The following is a 12601-nucleotide window of genomic DNA, read 5'->3' as shown; positions in this document are numbered from 1 at the left end:
CATCTTCAACCTCCACCCACCATCACCCTCCTCCAACCTCCACCATCAACCCGAGCCGGAACCGAACCGAGTTGCACCAAGACCTAAACTGAACCGAATCACCAATCGAGCCGGAGTCACCACCACTGCAACCAATCAAACAAAAATGACTAAAATGAAACTGACCGGAGACTGAACCGAGTGAAAAACGGCCGGAAAACCCTGGTTCCACCGAGAAACACGGTCGGAAAACCCTGGTCATACATGTTTATAATGCAATGTATAAAACCTTGCCATTTAATTGTTAAATAATGCTTGATTATAGCAGAGTCCATAGACAAACTAAGCAAATAAAAAAGATGCCATTCTTTCTAAAATGAGTCTCTTTGATTAACATCATTTCGATATTACACAAACTGAGACAATCTTAACAACCATTTCTTCATTGAGACATTCCAAGAATAAAAAGTGAAAAACCAACATTTTTTATTCTTCCAAGAATCGATTTGATTCAAACGAGACTCGAGAGATTAGCCCATGGCATACTTCTGCGTCCAGCTACGAGCAGTGGCCTCGTACTTGGACTTGTCGGTTTTATACATGTGAGCAATCTCTGGCACCAACGGATCATCAGGGTTCGGGTCCGTCAACAGAGAGCAGATGGAAAGCAACACCTACAAAACACACATACACCTCTTCAATACAAGACATTTCAGGTTTAAAATAAACCCAATAATAAAAACGAGAGGTGCATCGGACCTTGGAGATTGTTAGTGCTGGACTCCATTGTTCCTTGAGGATATCCAAACATATGCTACCGTTGCTGTTGATGTTTGGATGAAACACCTTCGTCCTAAATGCAACCTGAATATTTCACCCTGGTTCCTCCGTGAAAAACGGCCGGAAAATCCTGGTTCCACCGTGAGTAGCCGGACTTTCGCCGGAATTGGAGAGGGAGAGAGAGAGGGTGATGGTGGAGGGTGGAGGAGGGTGATGGTGGGTAGAGGTTGAAGATGAAGTGTGGTGGTGGGGTTTTATAAATAAAAATGAAGAAGATGCCCGGATAGTCCCTATGGTTTGGCCTTTTAAGGAAAGGGTATTTTTGTCATTTCACACCATCTTAACACCCACTTAACAGAGAAAAGTAACTGAAGTTAGACCCAGGGACTATCCGGGAACAAAAAATGAAAACTTGGGGACTATTCAGGTAGTTTTAGAAAGTTGGGGACTATAGGTGAAAAAAGGCGAAACCACAGGGACTATCCAGGCATTTTTCTCGAAAGTTTATTTGACAATTTAGAAAGGTACGAGATAAGAATGTCAAATGCTGAAAAAATATCAAAATTTGCAGACGCGTTACCTTCAGAGTGGGATGAATTTTTGATTGAATTGAAAAAGGATTCTAGGTTCTCAAATTTTTATCCAAATGAATTTATCAATAAGCTCAAAACACACAAGGATGAAAATGAAAAGAAAAAGAAGGGGTTGATGAATGAAATAGAAAAGAACTTAGAAAAAATAAGTTTGGATGTCATTTTTGAAATGAGACGAAGAGTCAATATGTGTCTTGCAGCGAAAAATATTATGAAATACGATATTAAGAGGGGTTGTTATATTGATGAAAATATGAATCCTCTTGACTTTGCTAAAATCTTTTGTGCAGGTACATACAAAACAAAGGAAGAGCAAGTTCCAAAGAATGAAGAATTTATAAAGAAAGAATCTTCAAGTTCTGAATTAGTTTGTACCAAATGTGACAACTTTAAGACTGACAATGACAAACTCTTGAAGGATGTGGAAAGTTTGACATTGGAAGTCAAGAAGTTGAAAGATGAGAAGCAAGCTGATGATAAACAGATTCTTATGTTTCCGGAAATTTGTGAGAAACTGAAAGTTGAAAATGACAAACTGTTGGGTAATTTGAACAGTTTGACATCAGAAAACAAAGTTTTGAAAGAAAAAGAAAGAGAGTTTGAAAGCAAACAGAAATCTTTAGAAGATGAAGATTTCTGGGTAAAGCTTGAAAACAAAAAGTTGAAAGAAAATGCAAAAATTGTTGAAGATAAACTGAAAAATTTTGAAAATGAAAAATTAAAAATGGAAAAAGAATTTCAAAGTCAAATAAAAATTCTTGAAGATGGGAGAGATGTGTTTAGCAAAAACAACATCGAAAAGCAAAAAATGATAAATTCTCATCTTCAGAAGATTATTCAACTTGAAAAAGAAGGTGAGCAAGCTCGAAAGAAAATCAACGAGCTTGAAACGAAATTGAAAGGTTTTGTGACTTCTTCAGAGTATTTGAATATTCCATGTCCAAAACCGATCAATTTTGTTCCAATAAGTGACAGTGTCACAGACTTTGACAATGTCAAAGTTGAAGATTGTGATGAGAAATCTGATGATGAAAAAGAAAAAATTGAAAAACCAAAATTGTTTTTAAAATTAAAAGAAAAATTTCAGAAAACTGTTCTGCAATCGACTGAAAAGGGAGAATGCTCTAAGCAAAAACCTTTGAAGAAGAAAGTGGAACAGAAACAAAAAATTAAAACTGAGAAAATTGTACAAAAAGAAAATAAAAGCTCATCAGGTCAATCATCCAATCGCAATCAAAAATCACAAAAATTGAAAAATGAAAACTCAAAAATTGTTAGTAATAAGTGGTGCAGGTTTGACCATAGTGCTCAAAAGTCAAATCAAGCTTACAAGAGGAGTGAGGATTACCACAAAGCCGAACAATGCTATGATTTGAGTGTTTGGACTGAAAATGGTGATTGGTATGATAACAGAGTGTGTTACCGATGTGGTTATCAAGGACACATTGTTGTTAACTGCCAGAGAAGGAATTTTGTGACGAGAAGATGCTTTAACTATCAAATCATAGGTCACATTGCCAGAGATTGCCCAAGGAAATCAAGTGAAAGATTGAGGGTTAATTCTTAGAAGTTGGCAAAGAAACCAGTCAATGTCAAGCCCAAGTAACAGAAGGTTCAAGAACCTAAAGTTCAAGAAAAGAAAGTGAAACTTTCTCAGGGGCAGAAGGACAGACTGCGAAAGAAGAGAAAAAAGGCGAGAGAGTATCTCGAGAAGATTTTGTCCTCGGGTTCATCTGTTGGTAAAAATAAGAGTTCTGATGAATCAACTCCCTCGATTGCAAAGTCAAGTAAGACGAATTCATTGGATACAAATCTGAGGACGAAAGAAGAAAAGAAAAAGAAGAAAGTTACTGGCGATGAATCTGTTTCTTTGGAAACAAAGGAGCCACATGTCGGCGATGAATCTGGCTCATCAAAGTCAGACAAGCCACGTTCAGGCAATGATTCTGGTTCATCAAAGCCAGAGGAGCCAGTTGATGAGGTAAAAGTTGAGAATTCAGGTTTAACAATGGATGATGCAAATTTTCCACCATTGTTGAACAAGAATTCAAAAGCACCCAAGGACCGTCAGGCTTGGGTGAAACTGTTTAAATGAAAAACCTGACTTGCCGGAACTCCCAGGTTGGTAATTGAGGAGTAGGAATCGACATCTTTCTTGAGAAATTCACTTCGGTGATATTTCGACATTCAAAAGATAAATTAAGGACATTAAGTTGCACTTGATTCATCTTTCCTACAAGTGGTAATTTGAAGAACAAGGTGATGAAACCCCGAGTTTATGAAATGACACACAAAACTAATTTTCCGGAAAAACCATTTTGATTAAAACAAACTTAAGTGTTTTGAAATCATAATGGGAAAATAGTTTTTGTCAGGGGGAGTTCTGATTGTTTATGCCAAGTGGATGGAGAATTGAAGCAATTCTCGTCAAGTTGTCTTTTTACTTTGTACAGTTTATTGTATTCAAATTTTCTCAGAAAATCAAAATTGAAATATATTTTGATTTTAGGGGGAGAAAAATTTTAAAAAAATTAGAAAATTTGAAAATGTCAAAAAACATCGAAAAAGCAAAAATGAGTTTTGTTGTGAATAAGATGAAATGATAGTAAATCAGTGGACTATCACAGCATGCTAAAGAAATGAAATGTAAAATGTGATAAACGGTCTCACTAAAGATGTGACGATAGGCTCAGCTAGACTAGTAGATTTGCGATAACGATACAAACATAAATGAAAAAGCCTAGTTCTAGTGGGAAACATGGTTGAAAGCATAGTACTTAGTTTTGTCCTTCGTGATTGTGTACCTACTCAGTAATCGCTGAATGCAAAAAAGCATAAAAACTGGTTAAGTTTGTGAGCTTTCACTACTTTGCTGAAAAGTCACTGTGATTGTGCATTTCAGTTTGCAAAGATTTAAACTTGTCTTATTTCTTTATTTTGTTTAAGCATTGGACATCCTCTGCGTATACGTGAGTATCGACCTGGATGTTATTGCCTAAACGTTCTGCTTTATTTTCTTTGGTGTTTTGTTTAAGCTTTGGGCCTCCTCTGCGTATACGGAAGTATCGACCTGGTGGTTAAAGCCTAAACAATTTCAACTTATTTTTATTTTCTTATTTTGTTTAAACATTGGACTTTCTCTGCGTATACGGAAGTATCGACCTGATTGTTAATGTTTAAACATTCTGCTTTGTTTTCGCACATATCACAATTGATGAAAGTTTAAAGGCATTACTTGAGTTAGTGTATTGCATGATGAGGGGATATGCTGAGATCGTGGGGTCCATAAGAACGTAGTGCATAATTAATATACATTTAACGTATCGGTAAGCATTTCGAAAGTTTTTAGATTGAGTTTCAGAGGACAAATATATCGTCATCAATGTGAATCGTTTCGAACTTAAAATGTCTAAAAGCTTAACGGTGCTTGTGATGTGTCTCAAAAACTGATATGATCCTCTTACACAAACTCACAAAAATAGTGTTAGTATATATTTTATTTCTGCATTTAAATTTTGTTTTTGCACTTATGTTTCATATTATTGAAAAAATCCAAAAAGATTTTCGACAACTGATATTGAAAAGCTGATATTCAAAATCTCAAAGGCTAAACAAGATGAACAATTGGTTTGGTTAAGATGATGAGAAGTTGGAAGATAATCCTCAAATGTTTAGATGATTCATTAATTTGAATCACAATATTGTGTGTTATATGTTTGAGAATTTTGAGTGAATTCTTTTAGAGTCAAAATTATTTTGTCTTACGAGAGATTGAGATGTGTAGGTTTCTTATTCTGTTGCTACGGAAAGCCAGGCGTCGATCCCAAAAGCACGGAAGCTTGACGAAAGGGGGAGCCTGAAGAAAGCGACTACCGAAAGGGGGAGCAACGGAAGCTCGAAGACAGATCCACGGGGATTCTGTTCGAAAAAGAGAAAGACAAGACGCTACGAGATTGACTGCGGCAATATCCAAGGGGGAGATTGTTAGTGCATTAAATGTCTATCGCCTCCGTCAATCAAAATCGTAGAAGAAACCGAAGAATGCAAGACTTGATGATGTTACTAGTTAGTAAAGGCAAGGTGGAAATTGTGTAAATAATGAGACTTCTCATTATAACCTTGTGCCTATAAATAGGAGCCTTAGGTTTAAAGTTTAAGACTTTTGCTCATTTGTGATTTTGAAGATTCAAGTCTAGAGAGAGAAAGTCTAGAGAGAGAAAGTACTCTCTACATGATTCTTACATTATACACGTCATATTCTTCAATAAAATCGCGTTTCTAGTACGTTATTGTGTGTTCGGTCACGCACGTTCACGGATTCCACACGTCGAACGTTCGTTACGCAATCGAACGGTGTCAAAACCGGTCCTACATTAACACTGATCGGGTGGTCACCAACGTTCGTTTCGCATTTTATCCGTTACGCGATAAGCGTTTATCTTACTGTTATCAACACAATTTTTACCAAGGTTTAAATTTACCAACTCATTAAATATCATATATAAACATCATAACCAATCAAATACAGCCCTGTTACCTATTCACAACACGTGTTACAATTGTACGGTACGACCTAAAAAGTCGGGTGTCACAATCCAGGTCGAGAGTGTTACTTGGATCCAAAGGGAAACATTTATATTGATCCATCAACCATTGATGTGGAAACTCTTATGAAATCAATTCCGCCTGTAGAAGAACAAATCAAGATAGATACAACAAAGAGAGCTGAGAATGAAAAGCTGAAACAGGAGAGACATGAGAGATATCTTGTTGGTGCATAATGTCTAAAGCCTGCGTCTTTGTAAAGTTAGATTAACGTATATGGTCTAGATAGGTTATTTTGTATTAGTTCAGGGGTTAAATGTGTAAATTTATGATAATTAGAATGTAGGATCGCTTTTGTGACATGTGTCCACAAAAGCGAACCAGGCTGGATCGCTCATGTGGACATGTCACAAGAGCGGTTCCAGAATCCTATAAATACCCCTGAAGTTGTCTTCATTTGTAACGTTGTCTTGTACTCTACGTCGAACTGCTGACCGTGTGGCAATCGTTATCAAGTGAAGAAAAAGTGTTTAAAGTGTGAATTCATCTGTTTCTACTCCTTTCTGTTACGTTTATCTTTGTATCATGCTGAAAATGTGTTTCCGCCACATTTTCAGTAAGCACTAGCTCTGATTGACTCATTCGTGTGGTCAAAACTGATCCTACAGTTGGTATCAGAGCCAGTTGCGAGTTAGTTGCTAGATACGAAGTGGTTTTCACGGACTTTTGTAGATCTACACTGTTTTAGCGGTGGAAATGGACTGAATTTTGGACAGTAGGTGTGAAAGACAGTAATAACAAACCCTTGAAAGTTTCGGATCAAAATACGGACTAAAAGTGACCTAAAAACCTTCGTGAAAGTTAGATCGCTCTGACGTCATCATTGGATCGCTTTTCTGGACCGCCCGAAATAAAGTCTTCTGAACCGCTCATTTGTCATCTTCTGGATCGCTCTTTGTGCAATTTTCTAGGATCGCTCTTTCTAGGATCGCTCTTTGTGCAATTATCTGGATCGCTCTTTGTGCAACTTATCTGGATCGCTCTTTGTGCATTCTCTGGATCGCTTATTCAACTTCTGTAGATCGCTTATTCAGACTGTTTGAAAAAATTTTCCGTTACAACTGAAAATGGATAGTCAGGATTTCTATAACATGTTTTCGGGTGTGGGTGCGACTCAAAGTCAAGCAAGTATCATGCAAAATGTCAGTCTAGAAAATGAACTTGGAACGATGCAGAAGCCTCCGAAATTGATGAGTTTGGATGAATATTCAGGATGGTCTGAGAGGTTCAAAAATTGGGTGCAGGCAAATCACTTAGAGAGTTGGATAAAAATCGAAAGAGAGTATGTTCCTCCAGTAGACGGGTTGAATATAAAAAAGACGATTGCCAGTCTGACAGATGCAGAGCAGGTCGAATTCAAAGCCGAGAAAAAGATGATCAGCATCTTACAACAAGCAATAAAAGAAGATATTTTAGTATTACTACAGCACAAAAATAATTCACAGTCAATATGGCAAGCATTAGAGAAAAAATTCAAAGGCAGCGCGTCAATGATTAAAAGTAAAACGGGATTGCTAAAGAAAGAGTTTGACATCTTCACAGGGATTATGGGTGAATCAACAAAGCAGCTTATCGAGAGGTATTGTCATCTGGTGTTAGAGATGAGAAGGTTGGACATTGAGAAGACAAATGAAGAGTGGATAGACAAATTGTGTGATGCACTTCCCTATGAGGAATGGGGAACGTATGTGATGATGTTGAAAAACAGTTCGGATTTCGTGAATTATAGTTTGAGTGAGTTCATAGAGAAAATTGAAGCTCATGAGTTGGAATTGGTGAAAGTCAAGAAGATGAATTCAACGAATATGCCACAGGATGTATCTTTGTATTACAAGAGTAGTCCGGTAGTATCGAATGTTCAGAGTCCGAAAATTCAAACTGGTTTTAGCGCAGACAACACTTCATCTGTTGCTCCAAATGCTTATCAGTCAAGTCAATCGACTCTATTTTCCAACTACGAGCCAAATGTCAAAGTCTCAGAGTCGAATTCTCCTCAAAGTTCTACAGGGTCAAATCAACAGACGTTTGTGTCCGGTGTGCAGTGTAACATTGCGGTTAACATCAAGAATGGGAATGAAATCACCGAGAATGCAGCCAAGCAGCACATCGCGTTACTGGCATCAGTTCTAGAAGCTTATGAAGGTTTGGTCGCTGGAAGTATCGGAAATCCTGATATGACTAAAGAGGATTACGATCAGATCGATCCGGAAGAACTGGAATTGATAGATATTAAGTGGTGTATGGCAAGTTTAGTTCGAAGAGCTTAACGATTTATGGAAATCACTGGTAGAAACAGTTTGTCGGGTCCGGATCAGAAATTAGGGTTCGATAAGACCAAGGTCACCTGTTTTAAATGCAAAGAGAAAGGTCATTTCAAGCGAGAATGTCTGAATCGTGGGGTGATAAAATCATAAAAATCCAAAAACATTAAAAAATGCAAAAAGAGCTGTGTAGTATAGGAGGAAGGATTGTTGGTCAGGGAATGCTCACGAACGGCATCATATCTTTTGACAAAGTGAATTATATTGTTGAATTGACGAACAATTTGTTAAGTATTTCGCAAATCTGCGACAAAGACTTTAGCGTACACTTTACAAAAACAGAATGTTTGGTCTTAAAACCAGCGTTTAAAGTCCCTGATGAGTTGGTTCTGTTGCGCGCCCCTAGGGTTAATGATCTTTACATTTTAGACATGAGCGCTGCAACACCAACAACTCCTCAAAAACAATGCTTTGTGACAAAATCTAAAGCAACTGAAAAAGAGTCGGTTATGTGGCACAGAAAGATGGGTCATATACACATTCGTAAAATGAACTTTCTGGTGCACAACGATTTGGTAGAAGGTGTGAATGTTAAAAATTTTCATTTACCTGACGATTGTGTTGCATGTAAGAAAGGTAAACAGGTACGAAAGTCTCATCCGCCAAAGATGCTAAACACCATCTGGTTACCTCTCGAGAGATTGCATATGGATCTCTTTGGGCCGGTCAACGTCAAAAGCATCAGTGGAGATTCTTACTGTTTGGTGGTAACGGATGATTATACAAGATTTTCATGGGTCGTTTGTTTGGAAAAGAAGGATGAAACGTTCGAGGCTTTAATGGTTTTGTTCAAAAAGATAGAAACAGTGTACAAGCTGCCGATCAGAAGAATTCGAAGCGATAATGGAACTGAGTTCAAAAACAACAAAATGTACGAATTCTGCAATGAAAAGGGGATACTTCACGAATTCAGTGCGCCATATACACCACAACAGAACGGCGTGGCTGAACGAAAGAATAGAACCCTGATCGAGACTGCACGTACTATGTTGGCTGATTCAAAGCTTCCGATTTTCTTCTGGAGTGAAGCGGTGTCAGCAGCTTGTTATACGCTGAATAGAGTTCTGACAGTGAAGAAATATAAAAAGACTTGTTTTGAGTTGTTGCATCGCTATAAGCCAAATCTTGAGTTCTTGGAACCTTTTGGCTCTCCGTGTACATTCATCGATGTTGATGGTAAATTCGGAGCGAAAGCAAATGAAGGATTTTTCGTAGGATACGCCAGCCCATTAAAGAGGGTATTTGTACCGTGTCTGGGGAAGGTGATTCAGGTCCTTCATGTGGATTGTCAGAAACACACACAGTCGCAACAACTTCCCGGAAAAAGATTCCTATTTGATTACGACAAACTCTGGGAATCGTTTCATCTGCCGTCCGAGCCGAGTGAGGAGGAACTTGCTCTTATGTACCTGTATCAGCAAAGTCAGTTGCAAGAGCCGGAATCTAGACCGCTAGATGTTCCTACGCCAACTGTGGGCACTCACGATGATGAAGCTGGACCAAGTGGAACAGTTCATATACCGCCAGAGGAACCAGAGGAGCCAGCTCCATCATTTGACGTTTCTGACGACTCAGAGGAGGAACCCGCTCCTACCTTTGACGAGGAACCAAATGAGACATCAGAGGAGGCTGTTGAACAAATTGTTGATCTCGACATTTCAAATCTGGAATCGGAAGTTGTGGTGCCTGATACTGCGATGCCACGGACACTGTCTTATCATCCTTCAGAACAAATTATCGGCGATTTACAGAGTGGTGTCAAAACAAGACATCAGATAGACCAAGCTTTTACATGTTTTTATTCTGATATAGCTAATATGCAGAAAGAAGTCTCATACAAATGTTTTATTTCGCAGATTGAGCCTAGGACTTACAAAGAAGCTTTGACCGAAGACAACTGGGTTAATGCAATGTAGGAAGAGCTGCAACAATTTGAGAAACTGGGCGTCTGGAGACTGGTCGATCTGCCGAAGAATCAGAAGCTGATAAAGACAAAATGGGTGTTTAAATGTAAACGTGATGATAGAGGAGTCGTGGTGAGGAACAAAGCACGTCTAGTGGTCTAGGGCTTCAGCCAGCAGGAGGGAATAGACTATGAAGAAGTTTATGCGCCGGTTGCAAGGCTCGAAGCAATCCGCATCTTTCTAGCCTTTGCTTCATGGAAAGATTTCAAAGTCTATCAACTCGACGTTAAATCGGCATTCCTGTATGGCAAGATTCGAGAAGAAGTTTACGTGGGGCAACCACCGGGGTTTGCAGATCCGCTAAACAGAGACAAGGTGTATCTGCTGGATAAAGCTTTATACGGTCTTCACCAGGCCCCGAGAGCCTGGTATGAGACGCTATCGACCTACTTGCTGGACAACGGGTTCACAAGAGGCACTGTAGATAGTACCTTGTTTACGAAAGAAGTAGCTGGCCACTTGCTGATTGTGCAGATCTATGTCGACGATATTATTTTTTGTTCCACCAATGACGAGCTATGCAAAGAGTTTGAAATTGTGATGAAGAAGAAATTTGAGATGAGTTCTATGGGGGAGATGAAGTTCTTCCTTGGGTTACAAGTTGAACAACTACCCGATGGAATCTTCATTCATCAATCGAAGTATGTAAAGGACGTGCTGGATAAGTTTGACATGACAGAATGCAGTCCTGCATCAACCCCCATCGCACAAAATCATGGTATCTGTCCGGATGAACAAGGTGTGAAGATGGATGAGCATTATACAGATCGATCATCGGCTCGTTGATGTATCTTACAGCTTCCCGGCCCGACATCATGTATCCGACATGTTTGTGCGCCCGATATCAGTCAAACCCGAAGCAATCACACCTGACGATCGTCAAACGCATTCTACGGTATTTGAAGGGTTGCCCAAGCATCGGCTTGTGGTACCCTCGCTCGGGTGATTTTACATTATCTGGTTTTGCTGATTCAGACTTCGGTAGTTGTAAGCAGAACGCTAAGTCCACCACTGCTGGGTGCCAGTTCTTCGGAACTCGGCTCGTTACCTGGCAGTGCAAGAAGCAAACTGTGGTCGCGCTCTCAACTTGCGAGGCTGAGTACGTCTCAGCCTCTAGCTGTTGTTCTCAGATTCTCTGGATTCAACAGCAGATGCGCGATTTCGGTCTGCAATTCTTGGATACACCAATATTTGTGGACAATGAAGCGGCCATCAATGTTACGAAAAATTCGGTTCACCACTCAAAAACGAAACACATAGAAATCCGTCACCATTTTATTCGAGATTGTTACGAAAAGAAACTAATACGGATTGAACATGTGAGCACCGATGATCAGAAAGCTGATTTTTACACGAAACTGTTTGATAAAAAGAGATTTTATTATCTTTTAAAGTTAAATGGGTTAAAAAATCTGCAATCTGGGAGGGTTATCGAGTGTGAAGCCGAGCTGGGCGGCGATCTGACTTGAACCGTATCGAGTTGTCAACTTTTGTTTGTACAGTTGTATTTCCTGCTTTTCGTTAAAAACAAAAACACAAAAATATGTTTTAGTTTTAGGGGGAGATATTCGCAGAAAAATACAAAAACATGATAAAATCATAAAAATCTAAAAACATTAAAAAATGCAAAAAGAGCTGTGTAGTATAGGGGAAATGATAGTACATCATCTAGACGAGCACAGTACGCTAGTAATATGTAATGTAAAAATGCAATTAAGCAGTCTCGCTAAAGATGTGCCGGTAGGTTCTTACAGATTTAGTAGATCGGTTTGGGATATAAACTAAATTTAACTTGCGTTTTCGTGGGGAACACCTCCAGGATATATAGGTAACCCCTGAAATCCTGTTTGAAAGGTCCCGTATTCTGAGATACTAGGTCTTTATACTCGGTGATATCTGGGGTATTATCCCGGGACTTCTGCTGTATGGAAATACTGACCTAGTCCCTGGATAATACTTTACGCAAAAAGCTTTGAAACATAAGCTTCACCCTCAGCATGCTGATGAAACAATAAAATTGATAGTCGCTGCTGTTGAAATGCAAAAGATCCTCTAAAGGGGACCCACCGAAAAGTCGAGCCGTCATCTCTCTGCTGAACGAAAGTTCTGACCTGAGCTCTCACGGTTTCGCATCTACCCCCAACAGATATCAGCTGTGGTATATTCACCTGTAAGACTGAATACTGGGATCCGGATAAGGGAGTATATACTGAGGTGGGAACACACGTTGATGTTTAAGTATCTAAAACACTAATAACGTATCCCGAACAGATTGAAAATTCTGTGAGAATTTAAAGTGGATCAATATACCGACAATCAACGCGAATTGCTTAAATGTTTAAAATGAAATAAGCTTAAC

General features: G+C 39.0%; 1 protein-coding gene across 1 annotated transcript; it reads right to left on the bottom strand.

Annotated features, from left to right (window-relative positions):
• Window positions 1-347: 347 nt before the first annotated feature.
• On the bottom strand, window positions 348-852 carry LOC110933821 (ubiquitin-conjugating enzyme E2 10-like; the record flags this gene model as incomplete). Its single annotated transcript, XM_022177026.2, has 2 exons — window positions 348-653; window positions 739-852. Coding segments are annotated over 2 exons (258 nt in total), but the record flags the coding sequence as incomplete, so codon positions are not given.
• Between the last annotated feature and the right edge of the window lie 11749 nt (window positions 853-12601).

This window comes from Helianthus annuus, chromosome 4 (genome assembly GCF_002127325.2).
Source record: "Helianthus annuus cultivar XRQ/B chromosome 4, HanXRQr2.0-SUNRISE, whole genome shotgun sequence".
Lineage (NCBI taxonomy): Eukaryota > Viridiplantae > Streptophyta > Magnoliopsida > Asterales > Asteraceae > Helianthus > Helianthus annuus.
Note: the sequence above shows the minus strand (reverse complement) of the source record. Positions and strands in the feature narration are given on the sequence as shown.